The 19,696-nt window shown below is 42.8% G+C and overlaps 2 protein-coding genes across 4 annotated transcripts in view; both read right to left on the minus strand.

The window, feature by feature from the left end:
- znf281b (zinc finger protein 281b) overlaps positions 1–4,301 on the minus strand; it is a 47,918-nt gene extending 43,617 nt beyond the window's left edge. For both annotated transcript variants that reach the window (XM_077550278.1, XM_077550274.1), the window contains exons 1-2: positions 4,092–4,301; positions 3,840–3,917 (exon numbers count right to left, since the gene is read on the minus strand). The gene's annotated coding sequence lies outside the window, so the exon portion shown is untranslated. The remainder of the gene's footprint in view (positions 1–3,839; positions 3,918–4,091) is intronic.
- A 165-nt stretch (positions 4,302–4,466) lies between these two features.
- The window catches only part of svild (supervillin d), a 39,530-nt gene continuing 24,300 nt past the window's right edge, over positions 4,467–19,696 (minus strand). For both annotated transcript variants that reach the window (XM_077550272.1, XM_077550273.1), the window contains 22 exons: positions 19,022–19,163; positions 13,132–13,279; positions 12,870–12,956; positions 12,716–12,802; positions 12,463–12,640; positions 12,211–12,383; positions 11,362–11,517; positions 10,296–10,432; positions 10,083–10,230; positions 9,724–9,869; positions 9,480–9,658; positions 9,228–9,363; positions 7,996–8,296; positions 7,746–7,900; positions 7,566–7,668; positions 6,481–6,688; positions 6,280–6,413; positions 6,021–6,176; positions 5,809–5,952; positions 5,512–5,624; positions 5,300–5,455; positions 4,467–5,198 (listed from right to left, as the gene is read on the minus strand). In XM_077550272.1, coding sequence (XP_077406398.1) covers positions 5,112–5,198; positions 5,300–5,455; positions 5,512–5,624; positions 5,809–5,952; positions 6,021–6,176; positions 6,280–6,413; positions 6,481–6,688; positions 7,566–7,668; positions 7,746–7,900; positions 7,996–8,296; positions 9,228–9,363; positions 9,480–9,658; positions 9,724–9,869; positions 10,083–10,230; positions 10,296–10,432; positions 11,362–11,517; positions 12,211–12,383; positions 12,463–12,640; positions 12,716–12,802; positions 12,870–12,956; positions 13,132–13,279; positions 19,022–19,163 — 3,274 coding nt within the window. In that variant the 3' untranslated portion in view covers positions 4,467–5,111. The remainder of the gene's footprint in view (positions 5,199–5,299; positions 5,456–5,511; positions 5,625–5,808; positions 5,953–6,020; positions 6,177–6,279; positions 6,414–6,480; positions 6,689–7,565; positions 7,669–7,745; positions 7,901–7,995; positions 8,297–9,227; positions 9,364–9,479; positions 9,659–9,723; positions 9,870–10,082; positions 10,231–10,295; positions 10,433–11,361; positions 11,518–12,210; positions 12,384–12,462; positions 12,641–12,715; positions 12,803–12,869; positions 12,957–13,131; positions 13,280–19,021; positions 19,164–19,696) is intronic.

The raw sequence follows: 19,696 nt of genomic DNA on the forward strand, positions 1-19,696 counted from the left end.
AAATACCTTATTTACGCAATTGGGTTTGGTTGAGTGAAGGTCTTTTTTTCCCCGTACAAATGTATGCAAGTTTTTAATTAATAAAACTATTTACTGTCATATTACAATACATTATGTTACTTACAAAGATGAAGTAAAAAAAAAAACCCAAAAAAAACAGGGATGTTTTAGAATGTTTAAAGCTTGTACACAACTACAAAGCTGAAGTTAGCCTTGATGCTACCGCTAACACACAAGAGATTTAGGCTAAACAACAGCAAAAATAAATAAATAAATACAATTTGGATAACAGTTGTATGGTGAATATTGGTGTGAATACGAAATAAAGCCATACAGAACAGTGCAATAATTTTAATGCGAGTGGAAAAATTTGCAAAAGTGCTGAACCGCACTCAACACATTTGCTAGCACAGATGCTAACGCAACAAAAAAAAAAAAAAGCACCAATATTGCTTACTACTAAAAGGTGATTTAAGGTTACCATGGCAATAACTATGTTCAAATTTTTACAAGCAAATGTGGCATTAATAAACTTCAATAATAAAATGTCTTTATGACTTAAGGGTTAGCGGGCTTATTAGCGCGCAGGCTAAGTAGCGTCAGCCAGCCTGCTTACACGCTGGCACATTCATCAACATTACTCGCTAGCCGTCCATTTTAATTGGCCACCAATGAATGGCACACGCTGCTTGAGATTTTTCTTGCTTATACGCCGTGACGGCGCAAATATATTTACAACTGTCTGTCAGGCAAAAGGGGAAACCACTGGAGACAATTAGCCAGTGGTTTCAGGTCTAAATGAGATGAATTTTGTCAGCAAGTGGCAGGCGTCATCGACACAAGTTTGCAGCTCAATGGATCAAAAGACATTTTTGACGTGTTCGGCTGGTTACAAACGTGGCGTGTTTATCCGAATTTTACTTCATAAGAAGATGGAGAAGCTGCTGAAAGTGTGGAAAGTGAAAATGGCAACAGCTAAAATGCTGCACGCATACATATACACATAATATACTATATAACATACTGTATATAAATTGCCTTAACAGTTGCTAGCTTGATGCTAACACATAATGGCATAAACCGGCTAATGAATAGCATTGGCGTCACAGCATTATAACCCGTAAAGCAACGGCTACTTGAACACAAAAGATGGCGATAATACAGCATTACGGGTATTTTTTTCCTTTCAACAAATTAAACTATGACGGCGTATTAGGTCCACATATAATTATTATTATTTATTTTTTTTTAAGGGGGAGGGGCAATATACAGAGAAAAAAAAACCTCACAAATTTGTGAGTTTATAAGGTGGCAGATTTGCAAGAAGAAAAAAAAAAAACTTGAAATACACGTAGCGTACTACTCGGATGTTTGTGCCAATACTTTTCGGTTGGGTTTTCAAATAAGGACTTAGTTATGGCTTTAACCACATCATGTTAAGCATTCCAAAGACGCCTCGCTTTGCCAAGATCCACACCCCTGAGGATCAAGCATTTAAGTTAATTTGGTAAAATAAATATTTACTTGTACATTTATGTTTACCAAATTATTATTTACACATTCATACATTTTGGATATTTTTTTTTGTACAAGTAGCTAAGTTGATGTGTCGAATCTGCTGCTCTCCGTCATACGCTTGCATTGACCTAAAGTATGTTAGCTTCTGATTGGTTAGTGTTTAGTCAGCTGATAGGGGATCAGGAAGTGTTGTCGCTCTAGCTGCCGTGTACGACGAGTAAAGTTGAAATTAAGAATGAATCCGTCTCCATCGTTCCTTTTCATTTTATAAACCGTGTCCCGTTAACCACCAATGAATCCTCACATTAGACTATAGCTACGCTACGTGTATTTCTTGGAAGTTTCGGAGTTTATTTCTCGCAAATTTAAATTTAAAGTGGCAAATTTACGAGTTTTAGTTTTTCCTCGCAAATTTGCCACTTTATAAACTCGCAATTTTACATGTTTTTTTCTTTAAATATTGCCCCTAACCTCAAAAAAAAAAAATATATATATTGTATACGCCGTCGTACTGAACTGCTCACATCATAGCAACTCACAGAAAGTGAACATTTCCGCCATATGCACTTTTATACAGCTCGTCTTTTGAGCTGCGCCACCTCTCTCTCCAAAAGCCAAAGTCGACATGAAGCCAAACGGAAACGTGCTCGCACCTGTCCAGAGCAAGCGAGCGCGGGGTTAATGCGGCCCAGGTGGGAGAGGAGTTCACGGCCACTGACTAACCGAGCATGTGTTTCTCCCGGAAAGCCAAACTACTGACTCATTTTGTTTGCGTGTCCGCCAGGATGCCGTGTAGGTGTTTTTCTATCATAACATGGCGTCCATTTCTGTATGTGTGTGTGTGTGTGTGTGTGTGTGTGTGTGTGCGGTGATGTAAAGGAGGAAAGCTGAGCAGCTGGTGGATGAGAAACAGGCCGGAATGATGGATGAGAGGTGCAGTTAGAGGTTTCAATCAATCTGTCATCTGCAGGAAGCCGGGCCCGATGTCGCGGCTGATACGCGCGCAGCCTTTTGTGCGCGTGCTCGTCCCCGCAGCTGCGGCAGCGCCACGCGTTTGCCAACCGCGCTGGGGGATTTTTCACCCTCATTTCATTCTGTGTGGAAGTTTGAAAAAGGGATGCGCCAAGCCAGTGTACCGTTGACTACAACCGCCGTGATGAAGAGAAACTCACTCGTTGAAGTCAAATAGAAAACAATTCTCGTGTACATTTAAGGATAATTTTAAAAAAGTGTAAATAGCATGTTCGATCAACATAAAGCATTTGGTGGCTAATATATATATATCAGTGCGACTTTTCAATGTTGTGACAACGAGGCACTCTAAAGCGACAATGCCTAGAGCAAAACTCACTGGCTGCCAAGTCCGACTTTTTCGAACCCAACACCCTCACTCTTTAACCTATCTCCATGTAACAAGCGTGCACTCACAGCTGACAACGAGGCGCTCTAAAGCAGCCATGACACATTTATATGGATGTCTAACAAACAACAAATTAGGATGAGAGATCCAAATTTACAAAAAAAATGCAATATCAACATCATGACTTTATAACTGTGAAGAAGAAAAAAAAAATTCCCCGTCCATTTTCTAATGACATTGAATACAAGCGGTACCAAAAAAGTCTGCTTGACAAATCTAATAATGCTTATTATTTTTTATTGTCTTGGTTTTGCTTTTAGTGGTGTAGAACAGCATCATGCCCAGCGGTCGTTATATATTGTGGCTCATAAAAATTGAGCAGCATTTCCAGCAAAGGTTCCGCAAAGTTTTATACTTCTTGGTACTTGGAAGTAAAAGGATCGAACGGAATTTGCCCAGTGTTGCAAAACCAAGCCCGGAAGTTTCCTAGACCTGAATTGATCCCACATTAGTGATGTGCAGATCGATACATAAATCCAATCAATACAGCTGATTCTTCAATCAAAAGAGGGATATTTGTGATGCTTCAGTCATTTCAGGTAATGCGGAAACTAGTAACTAAACAATTGAGATCTCGTCTAATTGAGGCGCAGGTGGTTGGGAACGACTGTAGAAAAACACATATTGGTAACTTAGATGAACTTGACACCTGAAACCGATTTCATTCATTATTTATGGTCAATATAACAATAACTATTAAAGAGCAAACTGCTAACTTAAAAGATAAAAACAACAATAATAGACACCACTATTTCTTATACGCTTTATGAAGCTATAATTTGAAATAGCTGTATCAATACCGTATTTGACTCAGTATGAGATAATGTAGTCGTGTAGTTGCTAAAAAAAAAATCACCCAAACCGATAACATGACGTGTAACATTTTTCACACTAGTCCTACCTGAAAGATGAGCTGCAGCACAGTACAAATGAGATCACATATCGCTCTCTGGTGGACAAAGATGAACATTGCAGTCCTCTACGGAGAAGGAAGGGGGGGAAAAAAATAAATACTTCAGGCACTTTTATACACGTTGGTACAATTAAAAGCGACAAATAAAACACTATGTGATGTAATAAATAAACACAAGGTCAAACAAGAAACTGACTTGAACTCTGAGTTGGAATGCCAAAAATGGAAACACAAACTCACCTTCCTGGACGAGCACACACGCGTATTAAGAATTATTATTAAGAATACTAAGACTGTGTTCTAATGGTTGCCCTTATCCCCTAGGAACTCATTATAGTATATAGTTAAATATAATTACATATTTATGTGTATGTTAGTTCCCTAGTTTTGTTTGGCGGTTTAGACAACCCACCGGCTAGCTAGCTGCTTGCTACTCGTCGCTTATCACGTGACCACCGCAAATTGCATTCACGTGTGAGTTTTTTTTTTTTTTTTTACATGATTGTTTTTAAAGAATAGTTACGATGATTTTTAAAATACCGTGGCATCATTTTTTTTTTTAAACAAACATTTTATTCACGTTTGTTTTTCATGTGCCAAAAAGGAAAATTGCCATCCATCCGTATTTCTTTATACAAACAAAAAAGTATCATATTGCAGAAAAACGAACAATTCAGGAGGCTAGGAAGTCATGCAACATATGTATGACATGTTCAATGAGATACATGTAATACTTTCCACACAAACACTGTTGGCAAGTCTTAAAAAATAAAAATAAAAATAAAAATAAAAAAGAGAAAGTCTTATTTGGTCCTTACAAGATCAGTTGCTGAAGATTATTCAAAATAATCCTCAATTATTTACCACCAAATTAAACAATATAAAAAAAATGTACATATTTGTTGTTTGTTTTTGGAGGGCAGGGGGAGATAATGTCCGCTTTTTGTAAGGCATCAGGTGACAAAAGTCAATTATTGGACAACAACACATGTAACAGACTTTTAAGCCACTGGCCTTATTTTTTTACATTGTGGCACAAAAAGCAACACTAATTGGATTAAAACAATACATTGACAGTATATTACACGATAGGAGCATAAAGAGCTTACTTAGCACAAGGAACACAAAAGTTCCTTAAAAAAAATTGCACGATTAATTGGCTAAAAGTATCATTAGAAAAGACTATACAAAATTGTACATTTGTTTTACAAAATGAGGTGATTTTTAAATGTAAGATTTTTTTTTTTTTTGTCGTTGCTTTTAGAAAAGCCCCTTGCTTTTCTTCAGGTTCTTCTGCTTCCAGTTTGGCAGCGCGTTGAACTCCACACGACTCATCTCCAGAAGTTTCTAGACAACAAAGACAAATTACGAGACGAGCGTTACAAAGCTTGTTGGACCCAATTGATTTATTTTTATTTTTTTTTTGAGGGGGGGGGGCTTCATTCTACCTTGAAGTCCTGGTCGGAAAGATAATCCTCCAGGCGGAGAGGGTCAACTCCGTCGGGCAGCGGCGACCCGGTGAGCTCCTCGATGGAGTATTGGAGCTTACTGAGCTTGGACAGCACCTCCTTCACTAAGGCCACTTTGTTTTTGGAACCCTCAGACTAAAAACAGCAATTGTTAAAAGTGTTTAAAAGTCACCGAAAATAATATTCCTCACCTTGGAGGCAATGCTGGGGTCCTTTTTCCAGTAAGGGAAGATGTTGGTAAAGGTGAGTGGCTCACAGCCTGCCATGACCAGATAAGCCTGAGGGGGGCGCCGAGAGCTCTTTTCTGCAAACATAATAGAAATGGTGAGAAGGCATGCTCAGTTAGCATACTTGCTGTTTTTTCAAATCACGGCTACTAGTGGCTGTCACATAGTTGCTGACAATCTTTCAAGCTAGCTTCTGACCTTTGACCCACCCAGGTTTTCGGCTTTTAATAACTGTGTAAAAAAAACAAAACAACTGCTGACCTTTACAGTACTGCAGTGCCGTTTCCATGGCGCACTTCCTCTCGATGTCCCAGCGTATCTTTGCCGAGCCGGTGCACTGCTCCTCCTCGGGCTGCCAGCCCTGCCACAGGTACACCTCCATGCGGTTGTCCAGCAGGAAGAGAGCTGGCGCGGGATACAGGCGCGATGAACAAAAAGGTGAGGACGGGCGAGCGAGCGGGCGTCGGGCTTACCGGGCTGCTGTGCCGAGTAGAGGTTCTCCTGCAGGAAGGGCATGGCCATGACCCCTTCCGTCACCCTGGCGGGGTACAGACGCTCCTCCCCTTCGAACACGCCCGAGCTGGCGCTCAGCCGGAACAGCCGGGGGGTGTAATTGTACTTGCCGGGATCTGAAAGCAGTCGACACACATTCATTTTTGTGACTTTTTTTTTTTTTTTTTTGGGAGTGCGCTGTGCTTTCCAAGGCCAAATGTGTGTCTTGGCTTGGCATACCTTGAAGCATGCAGTCGTACGACTTCCTGTCCTGCACGCCAAGAAGCTTCTTGAGTTCCGCAGGCTCGCTTCCTTCCTCGACCTCCTCAACTTCCACGCGGCTGCCGCCGCTCAGGCCCGACTCGGGAGGACGCCTTGGAGAGAGCGCAAGCCGTCAGTCGGCCGACCTCGGAGCGCGTCCAATCCGCGCGCCGTCCTTACCCTTGGCTCAGTCGCTCCGCGGCCCGCTTGGCCACCTGCCTGGCGCCGGCGTGAGCTTTGCAGCCGTGCCACACGTAGAGACGAGCGTCCCGCGCGTGGAGCAGCACGAGGACGGCCCGCGAGCGCAGGCTGGCGCCGGTGCACGCCACCTCCCACAGCGTGGCCTCCGCCGCCACTTCGCCGCGGACGCAGAACAGCCTCCAGCCTCCTGGGGGCAGCAGCAACAATAATAACTCTTTTTTTTTCTGCCACTGAGTAGATTTTCTTGTCAGATAAAAGCATGACGTCACGTAACAGTGTCGAGAGAAGCACTGTAATGGTTAATGGTGACCACTTGATGGCAGCAGTTGCTCTCTTTGCAACTTTGCAACACACACAAAAATATTGGGTTTAAAACACACGTACACAAACACTTTTCTGATAATTTGCAAGTAATTTACCAAATGTGAAAATGTTTGTTGACAAACATCTTCTGTAAACTAGATAAAGTGCAATTTCTGCAGAAATTGCGTGGGAATGCTGAAAAGCTGAATGCTAAGATTTGAATGCTTTAGCATTCCCACACATGCTAATTTGATCATTTTGCCATCAAAAACACATTTTCATTGTTTTTATTCTTGTTCAATGAAGGGAAGGGAAGGACTGTTGAGATGTTTGAAAATGTCACAAAACCAAAAAATATTCGTGTCAAAGTCACTGTTGTGCAGAAAATGCATCTTTTTACAAAAAGCTAATTTTCTCGTCATTTTGTGAGCGATAGGTGAATTCGGTGAAACCAAGCTATGGTGATCACTAAAGAACAGAATAAGGTAGAAAAGGCAGAATCCAATCTTTCATAATACACAATATTCTGGTCAGGCTTGGAAATGAGTGAAAATGCTCGAAATCGGCTGGCACTTTATGGGTTTTCTTTTAGGGAAATACTCAGTAAGAGTTAGAATAGATCTCAAAATGGCTCCCTCTAGTGGTATGTGAAGAATCACTGAATTAAGTTTTTAAACTTTTTCGTTTTCAAACATTTACGCAAACTTTTTTTTTTCTTTTTCGTGCAATCCTAATATTAGACTCTAAATTGTCCCTTTTACCTGAGTTTTTTTCTGAGTTGTCACGACTGCCCTTATGTATGACCAAACCACCTTGGAACAGTTGCAGGAAGCAGGGCGGCTCTTTCCCCTGACTCACCAGCACCTGCAGCCAATCACATTCAAGCGCTCAGTTTGCAAACCGGGCTTGATTTGGAGCGCGCGTTGGCAGTCGAGACCCACCTGCGAGCCCCTGAAGCTGCCCAGCTCCACCGTCTTGAGCGCCGAGGTTCCCTTCTCGCTAACGCTGGACTGGAGGCCCTGCCAGAAAAAGCACGCCGTCCTCTCCCTGCCCGCCACGCCGGCGCTCAGCTCTCCGGGTTTTTGCCGTTTTCCCACTAGAGGGAGAAAATAGTCGGGTTGCGGCAGTGCAGCGGCGATGGCGGTCGAAACGACAACTCTTTATAAAAAAAAAAAAAAAAAAAAGCCCCACCGAGCGTGGTGATGGAGTACTTCCATCGGACGATGTAGGCGTCCCCCTCGTGGAGCTGCCCCAGGCTCTCCGCCGGCAACTCCTCCTCGCCGTACTCCTTAATGTGCCAGGCGTCCACGGCCAGCGTGGAGAGCTCCGCCTGCCTGCCGTCCTCCGTCCTCACCACGCCGTGGCCCCGCTGCACGTCCACGCCCTCCAGGACGGTGCCGACCGCCGGCGGCTCGTTGTCCAGCAGCGCGTTGGCGTCGCACGGCTGCAGGTCCAGGTCGGGCGAGGAGCGGACGCTGGAGTGGATTGGACTCTGAGTGGACAAAATATATATATTTATTTTTCCCATTACATGTCACTGCAAAAACACGTCCCCTTAATTATATTAGATAAAATACACTTGTTTTTAGTGAAAATTTACTTGAAACAAGTGAAATGATCTGCCAAGCAACAAATCAAGGAAATTAAATCTTAACTCTTTGACTGCCAGACGTTTTCAGAAAAGGGATGCCGTGGGTGCCAGCCGATTTTAAGCATTTTGACTGATCTTTCAAGGTCCATAGAAAATTATGTGTTTGGACTATGGAAACACACATACTACCAAATGAAAGATTGGACTCTCATCTTTCATCAGAAAAAATTTTGTATCTACCTTATTCAGTTTTTCAGTAATCAACAATAGAAAATGGTTAGTTTCACCTGTTTTGAAAAAAAAACGTCTTTTAACGTCTTTGGCACTCCTCCATAGGATTTTACAAAACGTTATTTAACGTTTTTGGCAGTCAAAGACTAAAATAAGTCAGAAATGCTTATTTTTAAAGGTTAAATGGCCTCATTTCAAGTCAATTAAAATCTTTAAAAAAAGCTTAAAACAAATAGTTAAATTTTAAAATAAGCCCGAAATACTCATATTAAAGAGTAAATGGCTTTTATTGTTGCTTAGAATAAGAACATCTAAACATCAATTAAAGACAAACATTCTTAAAATATATTTTTATGTAAAATCATGGAAGAAAAAAAAAAATTGTCATTAATTCAAGTTGATGATTACCAGACCTCACCCTAATGAATTTCTTCTTCGGGGTGTTGCCAAAGATAAATTATATTCCAGAAAACCCTGCTCTGTTGCCGAAATGTCTAAACATCGAACAAAGAAAAAAATTCTAACCAACGGATACCAATAAACGACCTCTGTGTCCAATTTGGAATGAATCCAGAAAAAAAAAATAAAAATCCTTCAGCACCTTGACTTCCTCCGTTAGCGCCGCCTCCTCCTTCCTCCTCTCAGCCCAGTCCAGGAACTTCTCTCTGAACAAGGACGTCTCGTTGTGCTCCGACAGGCGGCCAAACAGAGTCCAACTTGGGCGGCCCTCTCCTTGCCTGAGCACAAAGTGGACAATCGGCCATGTTGATGATGACATCAACGCTTGCTGTTATGGCAACATGTCACCAGTAGGGGGTGCACTAAGCCAACAAATCTCAAAGCGGCCACTCACTGTGGCACGTCGTCGCTATTGGCGCAGGAGGCATCCAGCGGGTTAACCCTGCAGATGCTGTAGTCGTAGCTGCCACTGTACAGCTGTTTGCCCAGTTTGACCGCCACCTTTCTGTCCCCCAGCGGCACGTCCTTGCCGGTCCACACGTACACTTCGCCGCCAAAGTCAAACACCAAGGCCTGAAGACGGAGGAAACGGCAACGAGTACAAATCTCAAAAACGTTTCCTCATGCTACCGGCGTACCTCTTTGGAATCAAGCAAGGTGACGCTCGGAATGGAGGCCCACGCGTCTTCATGGGGGACCAGTTTGTCTCCCTGGAGTCTGTAGACCCCGTTGGAGTCCAGCACGCCGCTCTCGTACAGCTCGTCCTCGTCTGGCTCTCCCGCCCCTGTTAAACGCACACACCAGGGTGAGCATATGTGGCGAGCAGCAGGGGGAGCTAAAACCATCACGCTGAGAACCAGTAAGACTCGCACGCCTCATTAACCAGCAGAGGTGGGACCGGGTCGCATATGTGCAAAGTCATAAGATCGACTTGGCTCAAGTCATGTGACTCAAGTCGTCTCCTGCCTGTGTTAGTCAATGTGCAATTTTCACAAACCTCGATATGGGCTCTTCCCTCCCAGCAGGCTCCAGAACTCTTTGGCCCATTTGCTGTCGGTGTTGATGCCCTCTTCCAGCACCGTCACCTGGCAGGCCTTGCAGCCCAGGTCCCGCTTGGCCTGGACGAAGGAGGCCATCTCCGACGCCTGGTGCCGGCAGGATAGATTTAGCGCGTCACGGCCCAAATCCCAAATCCTGTTAGCTCTTTTACCTTTGCTTTCTCGATGACGTTGGCAAACTCTCCGCTCCACATGAAGCAATGTTTGGGCGTGATGAGAAGGAAGCAGTCGCCGCTGTTTAGTGACTTGGACGTGGGTTCCAGCAGGCGCACCTGCACGTGCCTCCGACCTACAGACAAGCTTTATGTTAATCAACATCATGTGAAAGACCCAACACTCTAAAAACAGTTGGGTCAAAAATACGGTAACCCAAATTGGGTAAAAAAATGGACTGATCCAACTTTTGAGTTATTAAACTATTAATTCACAAAGCAAACTTTTTTTTTTTTTTTTGGCTTGTGTTAAGATTTATTCGTTTGACCCAACTTTTTGGGTTAATTGCATAACCCAACCGAATTTGGGCAAGTACGAACAGACCCAACATTTTGAATTATTTATTTCAAAACGTTGGGTCAAATTAAATAATAAACCCACAAAGCAACCCGGTTTGTTGGGTTGTTTTGTGGGTTATTCAATTTACCCAAAAAGTTGGGTCAAATGAATAACCCACAAAACAATTGAATTGGATGAAAAAAATGACCGACCCAACTTTTAGAATTATTTAACCCCAAAAGGTTGGTAAATATTAAATTAATAACCCACAAAGCAACCCAAATTTGGGGTTATTCATTTGACCTAACTTTTTAGGGTCAACTTATTGGTCCCTTTTTGACCCACTTTGGGTTATTTTTGACCAAACTGTTAAATTCGGTTAGAATGTAAAATTACCACTAAACACTCTAAAAACTCTTGGGTCAAAAATAACCCAACGATGGGTAAAAAATGGACCGGTCCTCTACTTGGGTCAATTTGACCCAACTTTGAGTCAAGAAATGGGTGTTTTAGTGTAAAACAACTCATAAATATTGGTCAAATCCTTTACTTGGGGCAAAAAATTTGGTCATTTTATATAAAACAACCCAGAAAGTTGGGTCAGATTGACCCATAAAGTAAATCGGTCCATTTTTGATCCATAATTGGCCTACTTTTGACCCAACTGTTTTTAGAGCAAACACAGCATTTCCACAAACGTCCAGCATAACAAGACCTGTGTCTGACCTTTGATGCGAATGAGCATGAGCTTGTGGAAGGGCAGCGCGCTGTTGTTGGTCACCACGTCGGTGGACTTGACGCTGCGCAGGTTGACCTTGCGGAAGTTCTCCTTGCTGGCCAGGCCCGCCAAGGCCACGTCGGCCAGGTTGGAGTGTTTGGCCACTAGGTGGACACGAAGCAGCGAGACACAAGATCAACCATTTCTTAAATCCTAAATGGGATGTTGTGCATCAGCATTTTGCCATTCATTGAAATTAATGGCAGCGTTTGTAAATTAACTCATTCAAACCCAAAAGTGTATAATAATGTTTTTTTATACTTTTGTCCTGCACTCCCAAAAACGTATTTATACGTTTTTAAATGCTCAAGTACAGAAAGAAGGCTTTGATGCAGCTTTTGTCTTGAAGAGGTCGCTTAAAGCAATGGTAGGTATTACAAGAAAACACCAGCAGAGTATAAGAGATCAACCACAGCCATGTTGCAAAAAACTCTCTTCAACAGATTTGTGAATAATGATGAAACTTAGCTATATTTTAATGCTAATTGCTGCAAAACGCAAAAACAGATACAAATATACTTTTTCCTGATGAAAGAAGAGACTCTAATCCTTCTTTTGGTAGGTTCCATGTTTTCATAGCAATAGAACACAATATTCTGTGGGCCTTGCAAAATCAGTCAAAATCTGGTAAAACAGCCGGGAGCGAAGGGAGTTGCTTCAGTGAAAACGGCTGTGAGTGAATGAGTTCATTTGCGACCATCTCTAATTTATATATAAAGTACTTTTGTGACGTTTTTCTAATGTAAAACGAGCGTTGCCTTGAAATACTGACGTAAGGTGAGTGGTCTATGACTTACTGCGCTCCACTTGGATCCTCTTGGTCTCCACTTTAGCGATGTTGAGCCTCTGTTCCGTGTACACCTGCCGGATGTCGTTGCGTGCAGCAAGCGCCCTCAAAGGGTTCCTCGAACCCTGGTTCCTCCGGTTCGGCCGCACCGCGCGCTTATGCTCGGCCACAGCTGACGTGAGCCTGAGAAACAAATTGATCTTCGTCAATATGGCCTTCCCCACGAATGGCTTCATTTCCATCGCTTTTGAATTGGACCCACGTGGGCGTGTTGGCCTGGATCTGGCTCAGGTCTTCCTGGGTCACGATGACTTCCCGGAAGGCCGAGGGCGAGATGGATCTGTAGAAGTTGCCGAAGGTCTCGTCATCGTCCAGGGTCATCACTTCTTTCTCCGCCTCTGCCGTCACTTCGATGGTGGATGTCTTGCCCTTGCTCACGCCTGAGGAGAGAAAAGAACACCGGACAGTAATTTAGTTTCATAAATAGAGAGGTAAAAAAAAAACGAAGATTGTACCTTTGCTATGAAGTTTGTCCAGGAAGGACTCAAGTTTGTCGAGCCTTTTGTCTCCTTCCACCTTGACATCAGTTCTACTGGAGATTTCTACGGACCAGAGCAATCAAATATGCTCAAGATAGGAAAAAAAAAAAAAAGTGGGAGTGTTCGCTACCTTCGAGCGGCTTGACGGGCGTGGCGGGGTTTGACTTCTTATTGGGGGTCAGACGAGACTCTCCCTTCCCCACGTCTGACACTAGACCTGGTGAAACATGATGGACGAGAATAATTATATACATTGCTTTTGGTGCCATCTAGAGGTCAAGGGACCAAGTTGAAGTAAGGGGAGGAGCTTCATTTAGTCAGGACATAGCCTTGTCTAATAGGGGGAAAAAAAGTAGTCGTGCCATTTCAAGCCACAATCTTTGCAGCCTCACCTTTTTTTGCCATGCGCCCGGCGACTGTGAACTGAACCGAATCGTTGGCGGCTCCTTTGCCTTTACTCTTCCACTGCTCCTCCTTGTCCTTGAGGATCTTCATCCTATCAGCCAGAGATACCTTGGGCGACGCCTCCATGCCGGACTTCTGCTCAAATAATTTTTTTTTGGGGGGGGGGGAAGAAAAAACAAATAACATGTAGACCTAGTTTGGGTTGAGCATCGAGAAGAGTAGAAAAAATATTTCTTCACGGAAACACAGCAATTGAGGTTATGTTTACAACTCAGTCGTCAAACATGACCACTTAGCTCATGCTAGCTGGCTAAATGAAGTGAAACACGACCAACTCTCAATTTGGGAGACTCGCCTTGCGGGTAACGAGGCTTGCCCGCGTGAACCCGTCGCCTCCCGACGCGACTCGGCAATTATTCGTGTCGACTGAAATCGTATCCTCGTCAGTTTCTTTATGTGGCGAGTCGCGCCTTCCAAAAACAACGTTTAAAACTGCTCTCTTGGAAAAAAACCCACATGAGAAATGTTGCGCAACGCTGCAATCCCGGTGGGCCGTTCATCACCCGATGCTTCAGTTGATTCATTTCTGCTGCCATTTTTGCACCTCTATTTAAAAAAAAAATCCAATGGCCATTTATAATCCCCTTACGGCCAATTGACCCCCAGGAGCCGTGTTATGCTAACCAATGATACAGTTCTTCACCTCTCAAGCGTTTTATCACCCTAAATGTCTTTTTTACTACACAACACATCTTTATCATTTGCTAGCAAGGAGTAATTTGCAACGAATGGAGGTGACCTTTTTTTTGCCATAAAAAGATCCCACACAGTTGCAAAAGTTCACCAATGCCAAACGTGAACATCTTAGTTACTATATTTGGAAACGAACAGTTCATTCGTTACAGCGTGCATGCACGCTTGCAGTAACTGACAGTAATGAAAGACGTTTGCTGGCGTCCAACTTGTAAACCGTCTTTAGCATGAAGGCCAGACGAGCCAAGTTAAACATCTACAGATGTGCACGGTTAAGGGGGTGTGTGGGGGGGGGGGGGGGGGCATGTGCTCCAGCGGTGAACGGCAGCCAAACTGATGTCAATGTGGCATCAGATTAGGGCACGTTTTCCCCTCAAAAATTAGCCAATCTTGTCAATCTGTCATGAAATGGATACAATACAAGCACGTCTATGTTACTTACTAAAAAGATGTCGTCAGCCTGAAATCCATCACATGCATTTGTAGCGCACTCAAACAAAGCAAATAAAACCACGCGTGGTACACTTGGGAAAATTATGTGTTTTAAAAAAAAAAAAATAAATAAAAATCGCCAAATGTAACCTGCAATCACTTGATGGAATTGTTTGGGTGGGCAAAATGTAGAGCGGTGTGGACCTGCTAAACACAGGCTCCCTCTAGTGGTACACCATAGAATCGTCAGTTTAGTTATATCTCACTTTTTAGCTCTTTGACTGCCAGACGTTTTCAGAAAAGGGATGCCGTGGGTGCCAGCCGATTTAAGCATTTTTGACTGATCTTTCAAGGTCCACAGAAAATTATGTGTTTGGACTATGGAAACACACATACTACCAAATGAAAGATTGGACTCTCATCTTTCATCAGAAAAAAAAGTTTGTTTCTACCTTATTCCGTTTTTCAGTAATCAACAATAGAAAATGGTTAGTTTCACCTCTGTTTTGAAACAAACGTCTTTTAACGTCTTTGGCACTCCTCCATAGGATTTTACTAAACGTTATTTAACGTTTTTGGCAGTCAAAGAGTTAGTACATCACCTTTCCTAAAAGTACGAAAGTGAGGAAATTCCAATGTGGAGTGAACATTTTTGACTTGGAAATGTACACTCGAAGGTACTTGTCGTTTTTAGCGTTTAGCCTACAAGCACGCTCAAGTATGTTCAAATGTACATTCCAAGGTACTCGCAACTACTTTCAAACAGACTTGCCGGTCAAAAATGTTTACTCCAAACTAGCAGTTCCAAATTTCCATGTAAACATAAAAAATTTTACTGACTGGGATGTGATTGCTAAAATGTTGGTTTTTTTTTTTTACATTTTGTCTGTAAATTCGTACGTAAATAAGTACGGTAGATTTGCCATTTTCACCTGATGTAGATGATGGCGGATAAATCACTGAATCAGGGAGGCTCTTTGCAGCTCTAAGGTCAAACGTTGAATCGCGTCAGCAGTCAGCAAGTCACTTAATATATTTACTGTTCCCATGAGTAAGCCGCCTGATCCCTCCCCTCACTAATTTCGGACAACTTGGCATTAACGGAGCTCGGGTTTGCTCTATTGTTCCACGCAGGCCAGTAGATAAACCCCGCCTGAGCAACAATGGTGAAAAAATGGCCCAATGTGCTGTGAATTTATGCAAAAAAACCGCTGCCAAATTGCCAGCAAAAAGGTAAAAGTGGAAACAGATTTTCTGGGCCGGCGCCAAACACGTTGCATTGCCATTCAAAGCGATAGAATGACGCACGCACGCGGTTAGCGCACACATCAAAATGAGTCACTTTTTGACTAGCAAGCACTTTTTGTGCAGCTAGTTTTTGTTTACATAAACATTTCACACCCGATACCTCGACAGAAAGCCCTTTAATGGTTCTCACACACTTGCGGAGTGGCAAAGCCGATATCTGGAGCCAATCAAAAGTGTGTGTGTGTGGGGGGGAATGCTACATAAACCTAACAGGACCCCAGAGAGTCCAGGGGGAGGAGCCAAAAAAGGCTTTTGGTCTCCCACAGGAAACCCGTCTTCCTCAGCCCTTCCTAATGGCACATCAGCTTTGTACAATTCATTTGCGGATGTAAATTGATTTCATTAACAGTCCTAAGTTGGCACTCTGTGTTCAAATGAAAGCTCGTTCGGGGGCGCACGACGCGCGTTGCACACTACTCACCTCAAGACACCGGGAAAGGTCGACAGGCAGGAGTCAAAGTCAGAGAAAGGGCTAGAGTGGTCTGGTGGGAGGGGACACTACAAATGTGAAGGGGGGGGCAAAGAGGGAGGAAAGGTGGCGAGAGAGGGAAAGTGGGAATGAAGAGAGGAAAACGTTAGAACGAAACAAGTGCATGAGCGAGGACAAGAGGAAATTCAAGGGGAAATGGATGTGCATTCACAAAGAGTGATTTTTTTTTTTTTTAACCCTGGAGAACCCACGGGGTCAAATTTGGCCCCTATAAATTCTGCTACTCAAATAACAAAGACTTTTTTTTTTTTTTTTTTACAAATTTAACTTCAGAAGTCCAGAGTGCCACTTCTGACCCCTGCATGGGGCCATCTAGTGGATGAATATTGCACCTACATGAGCCAGAATGCTGGTGACAAGATGGCTAAAATGCAACAAATAAAACAAAAAAATTATATTGTTCATTGTTGGGTATTTGATTAATTATTTTTCTGAAATTCTAAATAGTTTACTGACAGTTTTTGTTGTTCAGATTTTTCGACATGATACCCCCTAAATCCCAAAGGGTCAAATTTCGCCCTAATCCTAAATTAGGGAATAAATTGAAAAAAACATTGAAAAAACATATATTTTGGTATTTTGGCAATCCTTTAATGTATAATTCATAATTTTCCAAAGAAGAAAAGGGTTCTTGGGTTCTCCAGGGTTAATTTAAACTGTCAATGTCAACATCGGAATTGTTTTGTATTTTTTTTCTAAACAGGGTTATGTTACAGTTATGCACCGTATGGCAGATAACTCAATGCATCTTTATTTCATTCAAATATTCAACAGTATCCAAGAAGCAAGACACGGGGGGGGGGGGGTTTCCAGCAGAGCATTTGTCTTACGGGACTGTTATCTGTGAGTGGGGGTGAGGGTGCAACGCTGCACAGACAGTGTTTTGACAGGCCGGTCGCTGAGTCATCGCCACACTCCGAAACCATGAGATCTTCAAGGAATGGAACATTCGACATATGTTTTATATCCGCTCTTTAATGAATTGCTGCGCCTATTAAAAACAAAATGCCAAAGAATTGATCTTTTAATGTGGAGTCAGAACTCCCAAGTTATTTAATTAAATGATTAACCTGCGGACATTATGTAAGCTTTATAATGACAAATCCAGAGCGGCAATGAAAATTCTTTAGAGTTTTTTTAAAGCGCGACGACGGTGGCGCGGAGAACTATTTTGCAGAGGTAACAGGAAACATCTGGAGCTGCTTGGGGATGGCCATGATTGTGTACCAAGCATGTTACATTTCCCCGCTCGCCCATATATCAACCGAAGAGCAACAAAAGTCCACCGCGGGGCGGAGAAATGACCCGCGGACGAGGCAGGGGAAAAAAACCGATGAGGTTTTCTTCAAAAGAGAAACAAACATGCATAGTTTCACTAATTGATGTTCTCTTGTCTACGCCGGGACAATGTTACATTTTGTAAAAAAAATAACATGTAGACCTACAAGGGAGAGACATTCACCCCAATTCTGTACATTTAACTCATTTGCTCCCCAAAACGTATAAATATGTTCTATTTAAAATATTACCAATGTCCCCAAAACGTATTTATACGTTTTTTATGCTAGAGCATACAGCTGGCTTTGTTGCAACTCCTGAACTGACGAGAACGGTTGAAGCAATGGTAGTTATTACAAAAAATGGCCAGCAGGTGGCAGCAGAGTATAAGAGATCAACCAAGGCCATGTTGCAAAAAGCTGTTTTCCCCACAGTTTTAAACAGATTTGTGAATAATGATGAAACCGAGCTATTTTCTAATGCTAATTGCTGCAAAACCGAAACAGATAGAAATATAGAACATAATGTGGGCCTTGCAAAATCAGTAAAAATTCAGTAAAACACGGGAGCGAAGGGGGTTGCTTCAGTGAAAATGGCTGGGAGTGGTTCAAAGGGATGGTACACTTGAAAGAGATGATGCTAATGAAAGTGTTGAACAAGAGAAGCTTGCTGCTTACTCTGTATCCGTTTTTGTGTGGAGAGTACATTTACTGCATCTCCACAATTGGTGACCCCGACGTGATTTTGTCAGAACGCGACGGTGACAACAACGGACCTGCCATGCCTTTACAGAGTGGTGGTAGCGAGGTAGCTATTTTTCAGTTTTTTTTTGAAAGACTGGAACAGATTAAAAGCACTTCTATTCATTTCAAAGGGGAAAGTTAATTTGATGAAAACTATTTATAACGTGAATGTTTGTGTACAAACAAAGGGTATATAGTGCAGTCTTTTTCGCAAACTACAGCAGAAAGCTATATTTGGACTAACCAAATGCATAGTGATTATGTAGTGCTATGTTTTTTTTCTCATATTTCACCGCTAAGCACTTGTTTGTATTGTTTGTTTTGTATGCATGTAAAAACGAGCTTTGCACTTCCACCTCCGCATGTTAGCTCGCCGTTCAAGCTAGCTGCTTTAACATACAAAGTCTATATTAGGCACAAGCTTGTTTTCAGAGGGAATTCTTTGCCATTGAGGTGAGAGGGGCGGAGGGAAGTCGGGGGCAAAAAAAACAACAACAGGAGAAGCGAGCGTGACTTTGAAAGGCCGGCAGGTGTGTGGTCACGGCGTAAGCTTTTATTTGTACAAGGAGAGGTTAGCTAAAGCCTGGATTCTTTGGCATCGCTGCTCCCCAAATGTGCAACAGCCCTCCCAAAGGCCCAATGAATCTCTCACCCTCCTGGAAGCAGCGCAAGAACAAAAGCGGATTCAGCCAAGTGCTTACTTTTCCACACAAAAGGTAGCGGAATCCACAAAAAGCTGACACGGCAAAGCCCTTAGACACGTAAAGTAGTTTCACCTCCACTCTTTAAAGCTCTTTTACCTGATAACAAAACATGAGCTTGCAGATCACGGCATATTTACTCAAGAATAACAACAACAAAAAAAAAAATCACCTTTTTCTTCCAGGCGCCCTCGGCATCGTGGAGCTGGTTGAAGCGATCGGCTAGCGATGTCTGAATCACGGCCGCTGGTTTGGGCTTCTTCGTCCATTCTCTCGTCTCGCCGCCGTCGCCGCTGCTGCTGAACTCCGCAAGTCTGAAAAATAGAAGACAAAATGCTTAGAAAGTAAATCAACGCGTGTCAACTGATCTACATGTGGCATCCATTTGGGGCTCAAGTTTCCTCAATATTGTTCCTTGTTGTGCTGTAAAGCAGAGAAACTATTTGGGTCAAGGGGGGGGAACATTTTCCAAGGACCCCCTCATAAAAACGCCAACTAAACATAACTGCCGTGTGTAACCCTAAATTTCAACTAGGGATGTTCAATACCACTTTTTTTTCCAAAATGACATCATTTTTAACTCATTTGCTCCCAAAAACATATAAATATGTTCTATTTTAAATATGACCATGCTCCCAAAGACATAAGAAGTGATGTTATATATGTTCTTTATGCTCGAGCAGTGGTTCTCAACCGCGGTCCTCAAGTAACCCCTATCCCGCCATGTCTCCCACAGCCAACACAGGTGGGGATCGTTGTCGTAGCTTGCTGATTAGCTGATCGTTTGAATCACCTGTGTTGGCTGAAGTAACCATAGAAAACAAACTGGATAGGGTTCCTCGAGGAC

This window comes from Vanacampus margaritifer, chromosome 18 (genome assembly GCF_051991255.1).
Source record: "Vanacampus margaritifer isolate UIUO_Vmar chromosome 18, RoL_Vmar_1.0, whole genome shotgun sequence".
Classification (NCBI taxonomy): domain Eukaryota; kingdom Metazoa; phylum Chordata; class Actinopteri; order Syngnathiformes; family Syngnathidae; genus Vanacampus; species Vanacampus margaritifer.